This window comes from Melanotaenia boesemani, chromosome 7 (genome assembly GCF_017639745.1).
Source record: "Melanotaenia boesemani isolate fMelBoe1 chromosome 7, fMelBoe1.pri, whole genome shotgun sequence".
NCBI classification, from domain to species: domain Eukaryota; kingdom Metazoa; phylum Chordata; class Actinopteri; order Atheriniformes; family Melanotaeniidae; genus Melanotaenia; species Melanotaenia boesemani.
The window spans coordinates 6438551-6460033 of NC_055688.1; the positions used below are offsets into that span (position 1 = coordinate 6438551).

General features: G+C 39.4%; 1 protein-coding gene across 1 annotated transcript; it reads left to right on the forward strand.

Annotated features, from left to right (window-relative positions):
* The first annotated feature begins 1005 nt into the window (after positions 1-1005).
* On the forward strand, positions 1006-6733 carry tmem216 (transmembrane protein 216). Its single transcript, XM_041991037.1, has 6 exons — positions 1006-1078; positions 1958-1971; positions 2050-2143; positions 5845-5937; positions 6207-6408; positions 6499-6733. The coding sequence occupies exons 1-6, from the start codon at positions 1069-1071 to the stop codon at positions 6512-6514; spliced, it is 429 nt and encodes a 142-aa protein (XP_041846971.1). The 5' UTR covers positions 1006-1068; the 3' UTR covers positions 6515-6733.
* The last annotated feature ends 14750 nt before the right edge of the window (positions 6734-21483 follow it).

Genomic DNA, 21483 nt, shown 5'->3' on the forward strand with positions numbered 1-21483 from the left:
ACGTAAACCCTAGAATCTCTGTGACCAATCAGCGTGCTGCGGAAGCATGCTGGGTGTTGTAGTTTTTGACAGTTTGCAAACACTTCAGCAAAGACAAAAGTCAAATGAATCTATTCATATTTCGCAACAGTACAGCTCTAAACTAATGTTTATTTATAATTCCAATTGAAAATGGCAACACTTACTATTGAGATATAGATGTGGATAAGCAGAAATTTAATATACTAGCTGATTACAAATGACATATTTTAAACTGATAATTATATTTGTTCTTAAGCAAAGAAAATGATCAATTTCTGTATCAAACAATGACATCGACCAGTTGTCAGTCTTTGACATGAGAGAATTTTCATTATATTGAATTTTGTGTGTGTGCGTGCATGTGTTTTTGAAACAACAGTAACATTGTGATTAAAATACATTTGTTTTTCAGAATTATGTATGTATTTTTTTTTTGTATGTAGCTTATAATATTTCCTACTGTGCATATTCATTGTCTTTACTTCTCCAGTTTTAAAACTGGTTAAACTAACAGGTTTTTGCATTTGTGCACTGTATGCTGAGAGCTGATTAAAAATAAAGAAAAATGTTAAAAACACTTCGTTTCTGTTAAATTATTTATCTTAATATTTTAAAACTTCTTTATTCTCACAAGTGTTCCTCTTTATATTTGCTAAACTTTTTCTCAATCTTTTACAGATTTATTCTTTTAGTCTCTTCAATTGAGCCACAATTTCACGTATCAAAACCTAATATTTCTCATATTTCACATCTAAGCTTGAATAATACATTTATTTGAAATTATCTATAATTATAATTATTTATTTCACAACCCTTCATATTTGCACGGTATATAATGATCATTATATTTTTTGCCAAATGTTAAAGGCTGATTGAGTTTTTAATTATTCACGTAAATCTCTTAATAATAAATAAACTTGAGCCAGAATTAGTATTAAAGTTTCCCACCTGTAGGGGAGCTCATTTTAAATCACTCCGGGTTTTTGCAGCGAAGAAGAACGAACTTCCGCTGAAGCTGTTTCCACGGCAACCCGACGGAATCAGACAATGGCGCCCGGTGAGTTTCCCTTCTTTTCTAAAGATAAACCGGTGAATTCAAAGCTGTAGAACCAAGTGCTTGTTAGTCATAGTAACAACATGGAAAATAATACAATAAAATAACAGGAGCTGAGAAGAAAACAGGAAGTATGATCTGTTTATTAGCTCCAAGCTAACAATCAAAATAGCAGTTAAGATAAAAGAGAGCAGAACGCATCTTAGTGTTGCAGACCAGACGAGGATTAAACCGCTTGTATAAATATCCATTCACTGCAGTACAGTAATCCTATGTTTAGTTGATGTTACTGTTGTAGTACTACAACTACTGCATCTGTTAATACATGTTTTACATACAGATATCGCTCTACGTAATGGACCAACTACTCATACTAATAATTCCTCACTGTGTATTTAAGTACAAAGTTTATAAAACGCAAGTGCTCAAGATACACCCGATCTTAAAATAAGATAAATACCACCTTAAATGAAAAAAAAAAAAAAAAAATTGACCCTTTTTCAGTATTTAACAAATTATATAAGTAGTCAAAATAACGAAAAGAACATGCATGACTCCCAGTGCATATGAGTAGAGCTGCAATTTGTAATAAATAATTAATATGAATAACTTAGGAAATTTATGGACTGTAATAATGGCTGTTAATTTTTAATCCTGTTTTTTCTTTTCTTTTTTTTTAACATTTAGACAGTATCTTGATTAAATGTTTTCCAATGTTTCATGTCCCCTTGAAAATCTGGAAGCTTCCAGTTTCAGCAGGTTATTCAAAACTCAAAGAAAATGTTAAATGCACCATAGTTCTGTTGGTATTGATTGGTGATGACTTTAGGAGTGTGAAGTAGGAGTGTGTGTCTCACAGCTGTGTTTCTTGTTTGTCTGCAGGGAGCCAGCCAATCGTATCCTTCTCATGAAAGTGGTGCAGAGCTGCAGCTCGCTCTGTCTGTCGATGTTGTCCTTGACTGTCTATTCCTCAGCTCTCGTCAACTCCTCTGCAGGTGCTCCTCTACCTCAACAGTTGGTACTTTGCTGCTTTCTACCTGGCAGAGATCCTCATGTTCATCTATAAAGGTCTGGAAGCTGCTGTATATTTCAGATGGGTTTTCCTTCTGTACTAAGTTTGAACTGTCAAAGATTCGTGTACACTCTTTACCGCTGTTTCACCTGACACCCAATCCTCTTTTTCATGCAGTAGAATTAGTTTTAGTTTCTGGCAGCAGTGGGACTCGTTGCATAATGTTTGCTAAGTGTTTTACCTGAATGATTTTACGAAGCCTGTAGGGTTTTTAACAACATCATTACAACAGAATCACTTTAAGGCTGCTTGCAAATGTATGAAAAGCAAATGTATCAACAGAATGAAAAGTGGCTTCAAATCAGGGGACACATCAGGGATCAGGGCTGCACAAAAGCACCTCAGCATGAGGATGAGATGATGCAGGGGACAGACAGGATGAGATCTTTCCAGGACAACACCAAGAGACTGTGGGACTAGACACAAAAAGAAAAAATGTTTTATTAATGATGAAGTCACAAAAGCCAATTAAGTCATTTTTATCTGTGTTTTGAAAACAAGAGGAATGCAGGAAAACTTTAGTGGGGTTTAAATATAATTCTGGAGAAAATGTTTAATTGACCAATAACCCTTTATAAGTTCATACAAAGAAAAAAGAAGGACAAAAATGTTTTGTTTGCTTTTGTTCATTTCCTTTGGATAATAATAATAAAAAAGAATGCTTTTTAACAAATGGTTGAGATAACAGTTAATAATATAGCAACAATAGTGAAATGGTCAAACTTGAAACAGTAGTGGGGAAAAAATACTTTCTTTTGACTTTACATACCAAAATCAAGTGGGCTAGATGGCTCAGGCAGGTGTATTTCCACAATGTTTAATAAGGTTCGTTAGTCACTGAAAGATTTGCTCGACCAAACGTAGAGCGGGCAGTTAAGGGTTAAATCAATGCGAGGACTAGACAACATGTATACTTTGCTTTTTTAAAACATTTGCAGAGGGACTTTCTCCAGTTTGGCATCAACTCCTCCAGCTCTCTATCGACACTCATTCAATACCAGAGTTCTGGTTTAGTTATCATCCCAGTCCCTAAGAAAGCATTTTCCCAAGTCAGGGATAGGCAGCTTTAGTTCTAGAGAGCTTTGGTCCTCGGAGCTGCAGTCCTGCATGTTTCCTGCTCTAACACACCTAATTCTAATGAAAAGGATCCAACAGCTTCTCGAGTTTTGCTCCGTAAATCATCAATTTGAATCAGGTGTGTTGAAATAGGGAAACATCTAAAACTTGCTTCTCTTGAGGACTCGGGTTGCCTACCTCTGCCCAGGTGAACAAGGATTTTACACCAGTGGTTCATGTCCAACATTACAAAAGCACTGAAGAAACTTTTAATTCAGCTTCACTGTGGAGGTGACGTCACACTTTGATCAGAATCTGTTTGCATACGAATGAAAGTGATGCCAACTTATCTATTATACAACTAGTTTTAAAGCACCCAGAGAATCCTTCTGCATATTCTAGAGCTGGACTTTTACCTGCATTCAGTCACACACCCTTAAAAATGGTCTGAGCCGGATGTCAGTCCATTTTTAATCGAGTGGTACCTCTCTGTCCTGTCAAACAGGCCATTGCAGGTAAAATTCAGCGGCCCTGGACACCCTCAAGGCTGTCAGCTCACTGTTTTTATTTATATTGTACACTAATGATTCAGTCATAATTCTTAGCCTGCTAAAAACTAATTACGATATAATAAGATACGTCTTTATTGTCAGAAACATGTCTGAAATTTGTTTTCCATAATGTCAGCAACACGTACTAAACACAATCTTCGAATCTACGTGTAATGCTTGTTCCGTGATCTTGGAACAAATTTTCACTCATTGGCATTGTTTAGATTTTTCCACTATAAACAAACTATTGCAGTAAGTGAGATTGCTGTACTGTGGAGCGGACATGACAACAAATGTATAAACAGAATAGAACTTGTTTACTCGCCGCAAAGCACCTAAGGTTTTAGAGGAAATGGATCCAATTCCAACAAGGACTGAAGGATTTTGAAAAAAAAAATCTAATTGTGATTTTACTGACAAACATTTATGATTTAATCTTCAATTCCAGCTTCTGTTCAGTGTTTACGCAGAAATATGTTTATAACATGAGATGAAGGATTACCACATGAGATAACATCAAAATATGAACTGCTCTGTATTCTAACACACACACACAAACGGCTTCATTTACCATCTGCAAGATGCAACCTGAATCCTGAAGGTTACATTTCCTCTGGAACAGGTTTATACTTTGTCCTCATTGTAAAAACTGAACAGTCTCATGTTATTCACTTGATTTACACCACAGCATGGCATTTCTCTCTACTCGCATACACTACAGTTTCACCCTGTCTGCACACACTTCGACACGTGAGTGCAGACAGAGAACGTCCGTCGGATAAAATGTGGCTTCTGCAAACCTAAAAATCAGTCAAATTAGTGTTTTTTAAAAAACTCTCCCAAGGAGGTGAAGATGTAAATACTCGTGTTATGCTGAGAACTTCATGTCCATCACGGAGACGCAGCTGAACAATCTTATTGTCATTCTGAATGCACCAGTGTACACAGAACAAAATGATGATGCATGTGGCTCAAGACAGAATAAACATGAAAACCCATAAAGATTAATAAAAAATAAATAAATAAATAAAAACAACAGTTCTATAAAGTGCAGTAGTTAAAATGACCTGAGTGTTACCATTCTCCAAGAAACCTTCTCTAACTTCTCACATCTGGTCCTGCAGTGGTCCTCAGTACTGCTGCTTCTGCTGAGTTTTATTGTTTATTCATTTAGTTTTTATTGTTGGTGTTTTATTGGTATGGGTGTGTATGTGTTGTCTGTGCAGCGGATTCCTCTGTACATGACTGCTTTCACCCAAAGGAGACCAGTAAACTTTGCATTTTAAATAACCTTCAAACACAAACAGGGAAATGCTGGAGTCGGCTCAGTAAACAGCCGACGCAAAATTTTGTTTTTGGGCTTAAAATCTCTTATTAAAGAGCAGAATCTGAAATGTTTATCAGATTTTACAACAGTGGTGGATTCAGTTTGGACTTTGCTTCTTTGAATTTCTGCAGCAGGAAGACGTGAAGGTTTGATCAGAGCAAACTGAGACACGACTGTCAGTAAAAAATCCAAGAAAAAAGCGACTATCTAAAATAAAACATCAGTTTTCAGAAGTTACTGCAGTTGTTCTTGATCCACCGTCAGCTTTCTTAACTCAAGCTTTATACATCAAGTCTGTCAGGTTTTCTGTAAAAAAGACAAAGTTCACCTCAAAAGAGTGGATTGTGTGTTTTTATTTTAGTTTCTTTCACATTATGTCATTTGAATGGTCCAAATACAAATAAAAAAAAAAGCTAATAAAAACCAATTAATTAGTTCTACTTCTGCAGTTGCTATGGTTACTAATGATTTGCATGAGTCCACTGTGCCTGAGTGAAAACAACCAGCTGGAGTGATTGAGAGTCCCTAACCCATTTCGCTTAGAGGAAACTAAAAGAGCAGAAAGTCAGAAATACAAAACAACCCTCAGATGTTGATGATCGGCAGCTCATCGTCCAAATAATTTAACATTTCATTTCTGGAGTCCAACGACAGAGGAAGGTGGAAGTCTAAACAAGGAGCAGGACAGATGGAGATGAGCAGACAAGCCTGAAGTTTGAACTGAATGTGCTGTTCAGTGAGTCTGTGGGTGGTCTCTCTGCAGGGATTTTACTCCCGTACCCGTCAGATAATCTGGTCCTGGATGTGGTGCTGCTGCTGCTCTTCCTCGCTCTGGAGGCCCTGCGCATCTTTTATGGTGAGAAATCCAGACAGATATTTAGATGAGGAGCAGGGAAGTCTCATCACTAAAAGTCAAATGACGACACTTTTATCTGTCCTGTGTTCATGTTGCTTGTTTGGGTGGTGACTGACCTTCAGGGTAAAACAGAAACAGGTCTGAGTTAATCCCGCAGGTTGTCTAGAACAGAACCGCTGAACCGGTTTCAGTCGGTCCAGGAAGCGTGCTTACTGATGATGTGAACAGAGCCAGTCTGCTTGTTGACTGGACGTCGTGTCTTTGTCCAGGCTGGAAGGGGAACCTGTGTGAGCGCTCTCTGTCCTCCTTTGTGTCCATCTTCATCCTGTTTCCCTGCGCGGCGTTGGCTGTTTACTACATGCTGCTGCAGACCTTCGTCCTGCGGCTGGAGTTCCTCCTCAGCGCCATCCTGCTCTGCTTCTACAGCCTCGAGTTCCTGCTCGGGCTTCTTTCCATTTCAGCCTTCTCCAGGTAACTGCACCCTGCAGCTCTGGTCCTGGGTGTCCTCAGAGTTTTCATTCATTTGTTTTCACTTTGTGCTTTGTTGTCTTTCTTCTGCAGGTCCAAAGTGTACTGAGGAACAATCTGTGGAGGCTTACCCAGTCTGTAGACAGAAATCCTTTTATTTTCATAAAGGTGGAAATTTGATGTATATTTATTTTTTTTAATACTTTTATAAACATTTTACTTTTATACTTTTTTTTCTAAACCAAAGATGCATTGAGGTTGTTTATGTTTTTGTAAATAAATTCTAAACTTTGTAAATATGATCCAGGGAGCTATCTTTATCTTTGGTAAATGGTCTGTACTTATATAGCGCTTTTATTTTTTGGAAAGCAGCTATGGGACTCCAGAAGGATCATACTTCACAAGCTTCTAGCAAAGTGCAAAGAGAAGAAGCTTCAGTTTTTGCTTTTTCATCTGAGTATTTTCTCAGTTTAGATGTGAGTTCAACTCTAGACACCTTTGAAAAGTTGCGCTGTGCAATGTCATTGATTCTTCTACATTATCAGAGAAAGATTTAATCTCTAATTTGGAGAAATACCTGTGTTGGGCAGCGTTGTGCAGTATAGCTCATGTCTGACCAGGAAAGAAGCTGTGATGTATTTGATGGCCACAGACCACCGCTGTCTCCTATGCTGCCTCTTTTTATGTCTCTTTCTGAGAATGTACATGGTCATTGTCTCCTCCATTATTGCCATGTTTCGTATTGCCTGAAACTGTCGTCCGAACTCGGAAGTGAACTCTGAACTCTGTACTGCCATCTAGTGGATGTTTTGCCTAACAACCATTCTAATGTGGAGGACGCATGGGAAATACGTGGGCAGTGATGTTTAATAATGCTTGAAATGGACGTACCTGTTTATGTACGTAAAAGGAGCATAAAGACTCATTTTCAATGTCACTTTCAGCACTTTTTGTGCATCACATACTTTAAACCTTTTGCTGCTTGATTTCCCATCGTTAACAAGTCAAAGTGGTTTGTAGGGTCAGAGTTCAGGGCAAGGTTCTGTGATAGCTCATAGTGTTAGCTTATTATTGCTCTTACTCCTACGAAGTAGCTGTTGTTGAAAACGAATCATGGAACTGCAGCCTCTGGTACTGCAAACACACTCTGCTCTATAACTAGGTGGATGCACCGTCATAACAGACATTTTAGTTCAGTTCAATTTAATTCTGCTTCGATTAAAGTAACCTCAGTGCACTTTTACAGACACAGTCCAATTCAATTCACTTCATTATAGTCATTATGATCCAATTAAAACAAATCTATTGTTTGAGCCACAAAACTTTGTGTTTATACGAAGCAGTTCATAAACATAATGATCTAGCTAAGGAAGCAAACAGATTGCATCAAATCTCTTTGATTCAATCCTCCATCCTGAGCTGCATGAGGAGACAGTGGTGAGGAAAAACTCCATCAGAACCACAACCAGGAAGGATGGTCTGCCTCTACTGGTTGGGGTGAAGAGGACAGGAAAGCGGGGTCAAGAAGCAGCAATACTAATACCTGCTGAGAAAGAAGAAGAGGGCACAAAGAAACAGTGGAGCAAATTTTAGAAAAGGAAAGAAGAAAATTCCAGTTAAGGTAATATGTTCCAAGTTCCAACCATTTCTTTTTTCTTGAAAAATGTTTTCAGAAACTAGTTTTACTAGATGAGACTCATGTTACAGCTTAAGACTCTCATCATAATCCTGATCTCAAGGTGGAGTAAAGAAAAAGTGCAAAAACATCCAGCAGGTCACGTTTGTGATTATTTGAGCACAGTTCTTTGTCAGAAAGACTCCAAAGGCCAGATAGAATAAGGGAGGTGAAAGCAGCAATCCTGCCTCCAGCACCGTCAGAGCCGAACCAAGGCATAAGCGAACCAAGCAGACACCACCGGTCACAACAGCGACCCTGTGCTTGCTTGACTTGCTCGGTGAGATCTTGGCATATATTCACTTATTCACAAGTGACCTTTTAATTTATTTATACATACGTAACACATTCATCTACATAACTGATTCTGGAGGGCAGATTGTTTTAAATAACTTTAAAAGCTACAAAACCACTCCAAAAGACATCATCAGAGTTGCTCATCCACACTTTCATCATCTCTAGCAGCTTTCTCAGGAACAGGGGCTACTTGTGGAACATTTCTTTTCATAAAAAAGAGTCTAGTAGGGAAACTTTCAGACGGGTCTGTGGAGTTAAAGCCCAGTGAAGCTGAAACAGATCTACATTTTCACTTTGTCACACCACAGAAAAGTTGGCTTATTAAAAACCCAGACAAACATGAAAATGAGGTGTGAAAATGGGATGCTCAGCTGAAAAGAACTTGTTTAAAGAGCAAACGGTACATCTTGACTAAAGCAAACTGCTTAGATGTGGAATCAAAAATAGACTTTATAGATATATTTTATTCAGGTGCTTTCCTGGTGTGGACTAAGTTGTCACGTTAAGTTGCGTAACACCCTTTTTTTTGTCTTTGCAGGTCGATCCTGGCTGCTCAGCATTCAGCAGACGTACACAGCTGCAGCATGTTGGGCAGTAAGAAGCTCAGTCCAGCAGTGGCTGCAGTGGATCAGTGTCTGTTAATCCCAGAAGAATCCAGTGAGTGTCCACCAAGCAAAGTACAAGGCAACAAGCTGTTGCAGAACCATATTGTTTGAAGCATGCGTTGCAGCAGAATAACATCTAGAACCTGCAGGACACTGGTGATCCCTTTGTGTGAATTTATGTTCCATATTCGACCACAAGGTGGCGACACTAGACCATGATGTTTTGGACAACCGAGGTTCATCAGGCTCTAAATTTGCACCTTGTTTCACAGGGGTGGTTTCACTTGTTCTTCTTGTGGGGCTCCGAGAGGTATTGTGTGATTGGTTGGACATTTTAGGTGGGTGTGGTTAACATGGAAAAGTGTGAAGCGGAAAGTTGTCACTTGTTGAAGATAGCTTTAATAAAGAGCTGATCGAGGTGGTGGGAAAGTATGAAAATGAATACAGAGCATGTGGTATATAAAGACACGGACACCACTGCGTGTACAACCCCGCCCTGGCTCGGACGAAGGTTCTTGTTGAGCTTGACTTGACCAAAATAAAACAACAGTGAGCCTGATTCGATGCAACATTTCCTCCAACTCTTTGATTTTAGAGTTTCTAACTTTGTCAGTCTTTTGTTGCCTCATCCCAACTTTTCTGAAACATGCTGCGTCCTGTGAAATGTCTCATTTACAACATTTAATGTTTTCTGTTTTTTGTTGTGAACAAAATCTGAGTTTATGATCTTTGTAAATCTTTGCTTCCTGTTTTTATTGGCATTTTGCACCACCTGTACAATGTTTCTGGAACTGGGGTTGTAAATGTGATGCTGTGATGGAGTGCTGGTCTATCCAGGGTGTACCCCATAAAGCCACAGCCATCCCTGATCACCGCGGTCACCTCCGCCTGTTTTCATGTAAGATTTTTTTTATGCTCCACCTTAATTATTCCAACAATAGTTGATTTAAATTTTCTCTTTCTTCATTGTATTCTGCTCCAAGTTTCTTCTTTTCTTCAACAGATTTTACTTGCTTTATATTGCTGCTTTTTTTCTCCTCTATCATTAAATTATGACATTTATCCTTAAAATAGAGGGAAAAAACTGCCTTCTTGTTAAAACTTCCAGGGAACTTCTGAGATGTTAAACACAGACAAACTTCCACACATTGTTTTTTGCAAATGTTCAGTATACATGGCATTGCAGAGCTTTATCAACTTTTGAAAGGAAACTTTTTTCCTTAAGCCGCCTCTAATCTTAGATGACTAATTTAACAGTAAGCGAACAAGCAGAATGTGACTGTCTGCGTTGCAAAGAGGATCAGGAAAGTTGAATTCTTCCTTGGCCATCAGCGCCGCTCTTCCTGACCTGCACATGTTTGTGCTCGCAGGGCATTTGTTCTGCTTGTCAAAGTTGCCGTCCAATTGGGTGAAGCTCGCATTAAAGAGATCAGTGTATTTGCATGTCTCCACGATGGCTGCCTCGCTCGTTTCTCTTTGTGAATATAAAGTAGACAGAACTTAAAGCTGAGAGGTTTCATTACCGAGTCAGTTCTGCCACACAAATTAAATCGTGCCGCTTTGTTGAACACCGACCTCTGTTCATAACTGCAGCTTCATCTCCGCAGTCGTCAGGAAACTTTCAAGCAGAACCATGAAAGTCACATTTTTACATGTTTTCTTAAAACTCAATAGATTTCACAGATCAGCTTTCAGCTCAGTTTAAGGTTTCAGATCAAATTCTGGCAGAAAGAAAAGAAAATACCTAAAATTTTTCAAAAGACAAGAAGCAAACGAGATAACAAAAAAGAAACAACAGGGACAAGAAAACCACATGAGTAAAAGCTCTGGTAAAATCTTCAAAGCTACAGAAAATATTCTTTATCTTTTTTAGTTTGTACTGATTATCTGGTGCAAATGTCAATTGCTATAGACTGTAGATGTTTTAGCTCTAAATTTAATTTATTAGACCTTTATCTACAGTCATGTTAAGTCCTTTCTTTATGTCATCACATGTACACTTGCTTTTAGGAGGAATCTCTGTGTGCAGGGGACAAGGCCGAAGGTCATAACTGGATACAGGTTAAAGCTCTATTATGCAAAGAACCCATATGTGAACAGGATCCAGAAACGCTGTCTTATTCTCTCGATTCTCCTTTAAAATAATCTGAGGCAAAGTTGAAAACTGTTCTGTGGTCAGATGGGTGAAAACGTGAAATTCTTTTTGCAAGGACCATGAGTTAGGTAGGGATAGTAGGGATGTGTCCCTACCAATATCCAACCACTTTTTGGTTGTAAGTACCATTTTGTGTTGCACAGAACAGCTTAAAGATCCTGTTTTCTGTCTGAGGTGGCTGCTGTGGGTCCCGCCTTATAAACAACTTCTGATTGGCTCTGCTCTTTTGTTTCTTGCTAATGTGATTGGCTGTCTGTGCTGTCACCAACTCTGTTCAAAGTGCTAACGCTAGCTAGTGCTGAGGCTAGTTTGCTGCTGTCAGAGCTTCAGGAGCAAAGAAAAGAAAGGAGGACATGAGGAGTGAGTCAACATAAATATTTAAGTCACTAAGAAATCATTTTCCAAGTTCCACTGTGTCGTTAATAATGGTAATAATAACAGTAGCCAAGCCAAGACCATTTTTCCTGAGCGTGAATTAGTGTGCTATGTTATCAGGTGACAGAATCAAAGCTTCCGGTAGTTCGGAGAGAGGAGGAGGAGGAGGAGATGCTGAGGAAGGTGAGCTTTAGGCTATATAATTAAAATGAATCTAAGTCATAATACGACATACTGAAGTGTTATCTGACCTCGTATAATAATGTAGGACTAATAAAGACTTTTGTTTGCTGTGGAAAACGAACCATATTACTTCTAAGATGTTTTTCTAATACAAATTAAAATAATTCCTTAAAAAAATGAACATTTCCTCTATTATCACAAATTCACAAATTTTATTTATTTATTTTTTTCAAGATGGCGGCGCTATTGTCAGCAGCTGTCGTACCTGCTCCTACACTTTTTTTGTACATAGTACTCTTTTCCCTTATTTTTAACTTTCTAAGCTCTCCTGCACTCTGTCATACCACTTATGACAGGCAGACACTGCTTAACCTTGGATTACAGTACTCAAACTGTATTCTAAGACCCTTTTATGTTGACCCGGCTTGGCCTCAAGACATCTTGCGCCAGAGGGCCGACACAAACAAAGGAGGACGTGGGGGGCCCAGGTCACGGAGTAGGCCTTGGGGGAAAAGAGTCGGCGTAAGAGAGAGGTTGAGGCGTAGAGCACACCGCACGCCACTGCCTAGCATCTTACTGGCAAATGTCCAGTCACTGGAGAACAAGCTGGACGAGCTCAGAGCCCGGCTAAAGTACCAGAGGGACATATGGGACTGCAACATTATTTGTCTCACCGAGACATGGCTGTCTCCTCTCATACCTGATCACGCCGTACAACCAGCGGAGTTCCTGTCCGTTCATCGCATGGACAGAACGAGTGAGTCGGGGAAAAAGAGAGGCGGAGGGGTGTGCTTGATGATCAATAATAAATGGTGTGATAGTAAGAACATCGTCACACTGAAGCAGTCCTGTTCGCCTAACCTGGAGCTCCTGACGCTTAAGCGTCGTCCCCATTACCTGCCCCGTGAGTTTACTTCGGTTAACATCAGCGCCGTCTATATTCCACCCCAGGTGGACACGAATGCTGCACTATCTGAGCTACATGAGGCTATCTCCACCCTTCAGGCTAGTCAGCGTGAAGCGGCTCTCATTGTAGCCGGAGACTTTAATAGTGCCAACATGACAAAGGTGATGCCGGAGTTTACCCAACACATCAACTGCCCCACCAGAGGAGAGAGGACTTTAGACCACTGCTACTCTCCCTTCAAGGAGGGCTACAAAGCCAAGCCCCTTCCCCCCTTTGGGAAGTCAGACCACACCGCTGTTCTTCTCATGCCAAAATATAAACAGAAGCTCAAGCAGGAGCTACCTGTGGTGAGAAAAGTAACGCGGTGGACTGACCAATCAGAGGCCGCTCTACAGGGTGCGTTGGAATCAGCCGACTGGGACATATTCCGCAGCAGCGCGGGCGGAGACATCGAGGAGTTTACGGAAGCTGTTATGGGATTTATTGGAAAGCTCGTGGAAGATACAACGCCTAAGAGGATCATCCGAGCCTTTCCAAACCAGAAGCCGTGGGTGGACAAATCTATCCACGACGTTCTGCGCTCCCGCACAGCTGCCTATAACTCCGGCCTCGCCACTGGGAACATGGAGGAATACAAGGCTGCTCCATACAACGTCTGGAGGGCGGTGAAGGAGGCCAAACAACGCTACGGACGTAGACTGGAGCATCAGATGGAACAGTCTGACTCCAGGGGACTCTGGCAGGGACTTCGTGCCATCACAGACTATAAAGCAACACACACACATCCGGTGAGTGCCGACGCTTCTCTGGCTAACAAACTGAATATCTTCTTCGCACGCTTCGAGTCGGGAGACCGACCACCAGTTGCGCTCCCAGCTGGAGAGGAGGAGACATTCACCGTGACGGAACGTGACGTGAGGAAGGTGTTTAAAAGTATAAACACCAGGAAAGCGGCTGGACCAGACGGCATCAGCGGACGTGTCCTCAAAGCCTGTGCTGATCAGCTGGCGCCTCTGTTTACACAGATATTCAACCTCTCCCTGAAACTGTGTGTGATCCCCACCTGCTTTAAAAAGTCTGTGATAGTCCCGGTCCCTAAGAAACCAAACCCCAGCAGTCCCACTGACTACAGGCCCATAGCCCTCACACCTGTGGTGATGAAATGTTTTGAGAGACTGATAAAGACTTTCATCACCTCCACACTGCCCTCCACCCTGGACCCACTACAGTTTGCTTACAGGCCAAACAGATCCACGGACGACGCCATAGCCCTCCTCCTCCACAAGACCCTCTCCCATGTGGACACTGGTAAGGGGAACTATGTGAGAGTGCTGTTTGTTGATTACAGCTCAGCATTTAATACCATAGTCCCCTCCAGACTAGTGTCAAAGCTGTATGACCTAAGAGTGAATCCTTCACTATGCAGTTGGGTCCACAGCTTCCTGACCGGATGACCACAGGTGGTTAGGCTGGGACACCACTCCTCATCTCCCCTCACCCTCAACACAGGATCCCCCCAGGGCTGTGTGCTCAGCCCCCTGCTGTACTCACTATACACTCATGACTGTGAGGCCACTTCAGACTCAGATGTCATCATAAAGTTTGCTGACAACACAGCCATTGTAGGACTGATCTCCCACAACGACGAGACTGCCTACAGGAGGGAGGTCTCCCACCTGGAGGTCTGGTGCCAGGAGAACCATCTCCTGTTAAATGTCAGCAAAACAAAAGAGCTGATAGTGGACTTCAGGAAACAGCAGAGGAGCCTCCATCCACTCCTCATCAGTGGCTCTGAGGTGGAACGTGTGGACACTTTCAGGTACCTGGGAGTGACCATATCACAAGACCTGACCTGGACTCAGCACATCACAACAACTGTGAAGAAGGCCAGACAGCGTCTGTTCCTCCTCAGACGACTGAGAGACTTTAAGCTCCCTCTCAGGGTGCTCAAGAACTTTTACACCTGCACCATTGAGAGCATCCTGTGTGGGAGCATCACCATGTGGATGGGGAACTGCACAAAGCAGGACCTCTTGGCCCTAAAAAGGGTGGTCCGAGCAGCTGAGCGGACCACCAGAACAACTCTCCCCAACCTGCAGGACATTTATGTGGAATGTTGCAGGTCAAGGTCTAAGAGGATCCTCAGTCAGCCCAGCCACCCGCACACTCTCTCTTCTCTCCACTGCCATCAGGCCGGCGCTTCCGCTGCCTGAGGACTAAGACTGAGAGGCTGAAGAAGAGTTTCTTCCCCCTGGCTGTCCGCTTGCTCAACTCTGAGCACTGAACAGAACAAAAGCCACTTCTCACTCCTATTTGCACATGTAAATATGTATGTAAATATACATAAGTATGCTGCTATTCTTTTACCTTATTTAAAAGAAAAAAGATTTATCTTTTTTATTCTATTCTATTTTTATTCTATTTTATAAATATTTAGCTTATTCTTTCTATTCTTAAAGGATGCAGGTACAGAATACACATTTCACTGTACAATTGTACTATGTATAACTGTGCATGTGACAAATAAACCTCTTTGACTCTTGACTCTTCTATACAGTTGCGGCGAGTTTAAGTGATCACTTATAAATTTACTTTCTTTTTTTTCATCTTTACATTAAACTTTGTCTGTTAATGGTCATATTTTCATATTTCCTTCAATGATTTATTAAATTGATGAATTTAAATCATGGATTTCTTGTACAGTGTAACATTTCTGTTGATTAAACCAGTTTCACCACAGCACAAACAGTTTTTTTATGGAAAACATTACGTAAAATCCTGGATTCAGTTTAGAAAAACAAAAAATCTAAATCTTACTTTCAGTCACCTTGATAGATTATTTTGTCGCTGTTAAGATCTAGCCATCAGAATAATGGAAGTAAGGATCCAACAGCAGACATGAGAACTGAAAAGTTCTCAGGTATTTGGGTCTCTAGAAGGAGAGGGGAATAGTTCCGGTGAAGCAGATATATTTAACAATCCAGTCTCCAGTGGGTGGCTGACTGTATCCTGGTGGGAATCCTGAACGTAGAGGGAGGTAGCTGCCGTTGTTCCTGAGCAGGCAGGTAGATGAGGTTTGCAGAGAGGAATGGCAGGTGGAGAAAGTCCGGAATCTGAGATGTTGTCAGCGGAATCCTGGAGTGGCAAGATGACATTAGAGTGGAGAAGAAATGGCTCATTTAAAAAACAAAACAAAAACAAAACAAACAAACAAAAAAAAAACACACACACAGGCAGCAGAATTGTGACAATTGTGCATAATAAATTTCTGATTGTTTAGACGTCCTATCCACTCAATTATATAATTCAGCAAATAAACATCTACCATAATTGTATTAAACACTTGTCTTCCAGGGGACCAATTTTATGTCCCTACCAATGTCAACATACGCTCTTGTCTGACAACAATGGACGACGTGTCCTGCAGACTAAAGAGGAGAGGGAGCTTCCAGCGTGTTATCAGTGGACAGGTGAGCAGCCTGCATCTCTGATGGGATGGGCTGCATTAGAGCCCATGGTCCCCACATCTGTGAAGCTCCATCAATGCTGAAAAGTACATTAGTCAAATTACAGTTTACATTTAAAAAAAGAAACTGAAATGGTGTCATACATTTGAATAAAATGATGTCCCCTGCTGCGTTGGTTTATTTGTCTGGAGGCTTTCATGCTCCAAACGTCACCTGAAGGTGAAAATTTAACAACTGACCTGGTGGACAGTTTGGATAGACTTCCTGTTTCCTGTTTTTCTGTCCAAGCTCAGAAACAATTAAATTTTTTTCTACATATTTTCTTCTACTTTCTGACATTACATGGTTGTTACCATTTCAATCAAATCCACTCAAATTAAAACTTTATTTATAAAACAATTTCTGTACATTTTTTCAAAATAGTCACCAGATTTTAATAAGAGGTATCAGAATATACTGCAGGCGAGGCAAGAAATAAAAACACAGTGGCAGGGTAAAAGACAGACATTAAAACACTGAAATAAATGAAAATAAAATAAGCAATGCCAGACGAACTAAATGCAACGGTAAGAAGATTTTAAAGTGTTAAGATGTCATTTTAGTAGATCTGCAGCTGTGTTAGAGCCTCTTTAAAAGGTGCATGAAAGCTAAAAACAGAACTCTGGGGATTAGAAGAAGGCTTTACCTGCTGTTTAACTTTGCTGGGCATGGAGTCAGTGTAAAGGTCTCAAACCCAGACTGATGACCTGCTGTCTTGGTCTTCATGAAGATCAAACAGCAGCGCTCCCAGTTAGCTGATTTATTGAGCTGCAGCAGGTCTGTTGCAGTAATCCAACCTGCAGAAAATGAATGATGAACCAGTTTTTCTAAATCCCTCCAGCGTGTCTTTTTATTGTTGAAATGTTCCACTGATGACGATGATGATTATGGTGGACTAAAACTGCCTTAATGTGGCGGATGTAATTCAGATCCTATCAGTTTTTAACTTTATGATTAATGCAACTGAAATCTCTACCACAATAAAGAAAACATGTTGCTATCAAAAGAAAAGCTGGGAGGGAAACTCAATATATTCTGATATTAACTAAGCCTTTTTTTTTTTAGAAAAATAATGTAAAAAAAAATGTACAAAAAGCAAACGTGATGCTTGTTATGTTTCAATTCATAATATCATTACTGTATTCACATCAAAATATCAATATTTCATTCTCTTAGTATCTTAAATATCAAAATGGGTAGAAAAATTCTGTTTTTCTGTAAACAAATTTAAAAGATATTTCAGTGATTAGTTCAGAACACAAGCAGCAAAGTGGTGAAACATTTTAAAAAAAGAACCAAATGAGAATAAAAAACCCGACATTGAAACAAAAAGAGACAGCAGCAGGCAGGATTCTGGGATTTCCTTCATTAAAAATGGCTGGAAGTGAAAATTTCCTCCTGATTACTGTGAGATATTTTTATAAGACGTCAAACGAGACGAACTTCATGATGACGTCTTCACGCAGCTCCACGTGTTTCAGTCCTTACAGGACAAAGTGGTTTTTCATCTTCAATAATAAGAGAACTACAATAAATTAAATAATAACTCCCCCCCTTACACACACACACACACACACACACACACACACACACACACACACACACACACACACAATCTGTAAATAAGTACATGAAAAAAAGTTCAGATTTTTTGTAAATGCAAGAAATAAGATTTTATCACTTTATTTAAATCTACACAAATATGAAGTATTTGAAGGCAAATTACTCTTAAAATTATCAAACATATAATTTCATCAAATATAAATATTTCCATGAAAAAAAATATACATTCATATGTGTGTGTGTGTGTGTGTAAATATTTAAAATACAGATCATGACAAAACATTTTTTTAAATGATTCTTTTAGATTTGTTTGATGGAAGTTCAGACTGAAACAATCTGATGAGAGCAACACGACAAATTCGATCATTAAACAGCTGCGGCTCATCCAGAACTCTGCTGCTCGAGTTTTAACCAGGACATCTGAACACATCACAACAGTTTTAACATCTTCACGCAGAACAGATTTTAAAACCCTACTGATGGTCTACAAATCCCAGAACGTCTTAGGCCCAGAATCCATCTGTGATGTGTTTCGAGAACACAAACCTGGCAGAGCTCTTAGATCCAAGGACTCAGGTCAGCTAGTCCAGACCAGAGTCCAGACTAAACACGGAGTAGCAACGTTTAGCCGTTATGCTGCAAACAACAGGAACAAATTTCAACAAATGTAGAGACTTTTACATCCAGGTTAAAACATTTTCTCATGTCTCTATGCATCAAATCTTCATGCCGTCTTCCTTTTAACTGTTTAGATTTAATGTCGTTATTTTACATGAGTTTATGCACCCCTTTTAATTAGGTCTTAACATTATTTTATTTGTTTCTGTTTTGTTTCTATTTCTCTTTATATCTTCGTTTTATTATGTGAACCACACTGAATTGAGTTTATGTATGAAAAACTCTCCATGAATAAACTTGCCTTAAACAAAATTTAAGATTTATTTGTTCGATTATAAATTATTTATGAGTTCTTTTGTTTGTGTGTTTTTTTTTTTTTTTACTGTAAATATGTTTGTTTCTTTAAGAGTTAAAAAGTTAAGGAATCCAGAAAAAATACATCTGTGTTTGCCTGTCAAGTATACAAATTTTTCATTTTATTGAAGAAGTTGGTTCTTGATTTCAGCAGCATTCAATATTTTCCCCATTTTACTTATAATATAACCAAACTGTGAGGATCTTTCTCTATAATTCACAGTAAATAAATAAATGAACAAATAAACAAATATATAGATGATTCAGAGTGGAAAGATAAAGATATTTCATGTTAATGGGGATTTTTAGCTCCATCTTAGTTTAACCATCTGTAGTTTCAACAGTCAACCAGCAGGTGTCAGTAAAGCTCCACCAATCACTGCTTTAAGCCGATGGAGAGGAAGAGGAGGAGAGGAGGGCGAGCTTATCGCTACAGGAGCAGAGGGAAGAGAAAAATTACCAAAATTTTGTGGATCCGTTTTAGATTTAACATATTATTCTTTCATATCAGTGGAATCAGATGTTGTAAACAAATCATGTGATTAAAAAGGCACTTTTTTAAATGGATAAAGCTCATAATGTAACAAACATAATCACCAGAGAGATTATGGGAAATGAAAGACCAAAGCATGAACAGTAATGAGTTCATCATTAAGCGTACTCAGCCAAAAGAATATAATTTTAATATTTAATCATTTTCTGTTGCCATAAATTAGAATATGATTTATAATAAGCACAATAAACTGAACACAGACGTTAATCTCGCTTGAGATTTTTATTTTTTATTTGTTTTACCCAAATAATGTAATTTATTTAAATTTCCATAGAGTATGATCCTCTGTTCCCAGCAGTGTGGATGTGGTTTTATCAAGATGTTAGAAAATGGTTTCTGTAACCTGGATGATAACAGTAATTTTACAAAGATTCTTTCAGTAGCCTTCACTTCATAAAGACAAACCAGATGTCCACCAAGGGTCCTTCAACACCAGACAATGAACTGGAAGGAACATTTTCATAAAAAACAAAAATCAAAAGTTCTTCCTGTTCCTCTGACTGAACATTTGTACTGTTGCCCTGCGCTGCAGAGCTGTGTATAAAATGTGTGTCCTAGCTGCTAGCTAGAACAATCATGTGGTGTGTTCAAATGCCATTTTTGCCATGTGCCATGTGAGGACACATGAAGGCCTTCTGCTTTTTCATGTCTGTTTTTTTTTCCTCTCAAAAATCAAGTTCAACAAATTTGACTAAACCAATTCTTCCACTATTCAGTCATCTTGTCTAATCTGAAACTTTATACCTCGGCTCCAGTTTCCAAATAACTTCCTGAACTTTCTGCACTGGAGACATTTTAATGAGCTGCAGATCCTTGAATATAAATTTTACTTGTAATTGATGGCATGTTTACAAGCCTCTGATTATATTACTGATTACAGGCCTGTTGTAGCTGATTGTGCTGAAAACTGAAAGCAGGCAGTCAGATGACGACAAACAACTGACGTTTACATGTGTTTACGTTGTGTCTGCAGTTTCATTTAAAAGGTAAGCTAGCAGGTAAGTCCAGGGTATGGATTAGGGCAGGCTGCTGGATCACAAGATAAACTACTTTAACTTTGCTCTGAACCAAAGACTTTGAACTTGAATGATTTAATGTTGTTTAAAGAAATTAGGTAAATTTATTAAACTCTGCTCCTCAGTGACTGAAAGAAACTTTAAACTTATTGGTTAGGTGACGTGTTGCTGCGGGAGGTGGCATTATCTACAGAATGACAGCATTTTAATGTAAATCCTGTGAAAACAGAGTTTAATAATGCTGCTGCTGCCTTTCCATAAACAGACATTTTGTATGAGGAGGTGTTGACAGATTTGTCACCGCAGGAATAAAAACAAAGAGTAAATACCTACACTGAGCCGAAAACCTCTGTGGAACAACTGAAGGGTTGATTGCCAGATTGATATTTAATGTTTTCATTACTGCAGCTGCTAAACATGCAGGTAATTCTTTTTACTTTTAACTCTCCGGAGTGATTTTGAGTTTCCTGCCGGGGATCAATGCAGCCCCATTTTTTTCAGATATATTTTCCATTATACTCTAAATTCATTGTGAATCTGTTTGGTATTTAGCAGACACTGTAATGTAACTGAATGCGGATACACTGTATTTGCCTGTGAACTGTGCATGAGGAAACGTGTAGAGCAGTGATAATTTAGTAACTTTTATAACTATCTGAAGGTAGAAATTGATTGATAGATTTTTAAATGACTTTTTAAATGCACCGAGAGAGTCATCAGTTATATTTATGCAGCAAAACTGTGTAATATTTGAGCTTTTATACTTAACGAGGTTGGGAGTTGAAGCGGCCAATCAGAAGTGAGACTGCCTAACGAGCTGCAGTGTTGACAGAAAGCAGAAAATGATGATTTACTAGGTGAGCTTTTATTCATGCCTTGTCCCAGATGAATAAAGATCAAATTAGAGGTTTATGAGCTTCGCTGTCTATCCTGACATTTATATGAGCTCTGGGCTTGGCTTGCTGTGATTTATGTTTACAGCAGCGCAGGAGGGAAAAAAATAAATATAAAAACAAATGAAGTAGCCTGAAATCATTTTCTAATGCTCTGTCAACTGCAGCAGCGATGCAGAGAGAGATGATGGAGAGGAAGATGAAAGGTGGGGGGAATACTTCAAATCTAAATTATGAAATTCAGCAAAATACCTGGAAAACATTCAGTTAGTTAGGTGTGAAAGCTCTGTGAGGTCTACAGACGGATCACAGGAAGCTGAGCTCTCTGCAGCACCCACTGCTGTGAAACAACATGTTCATTAACCAAAAGAGAAGTCT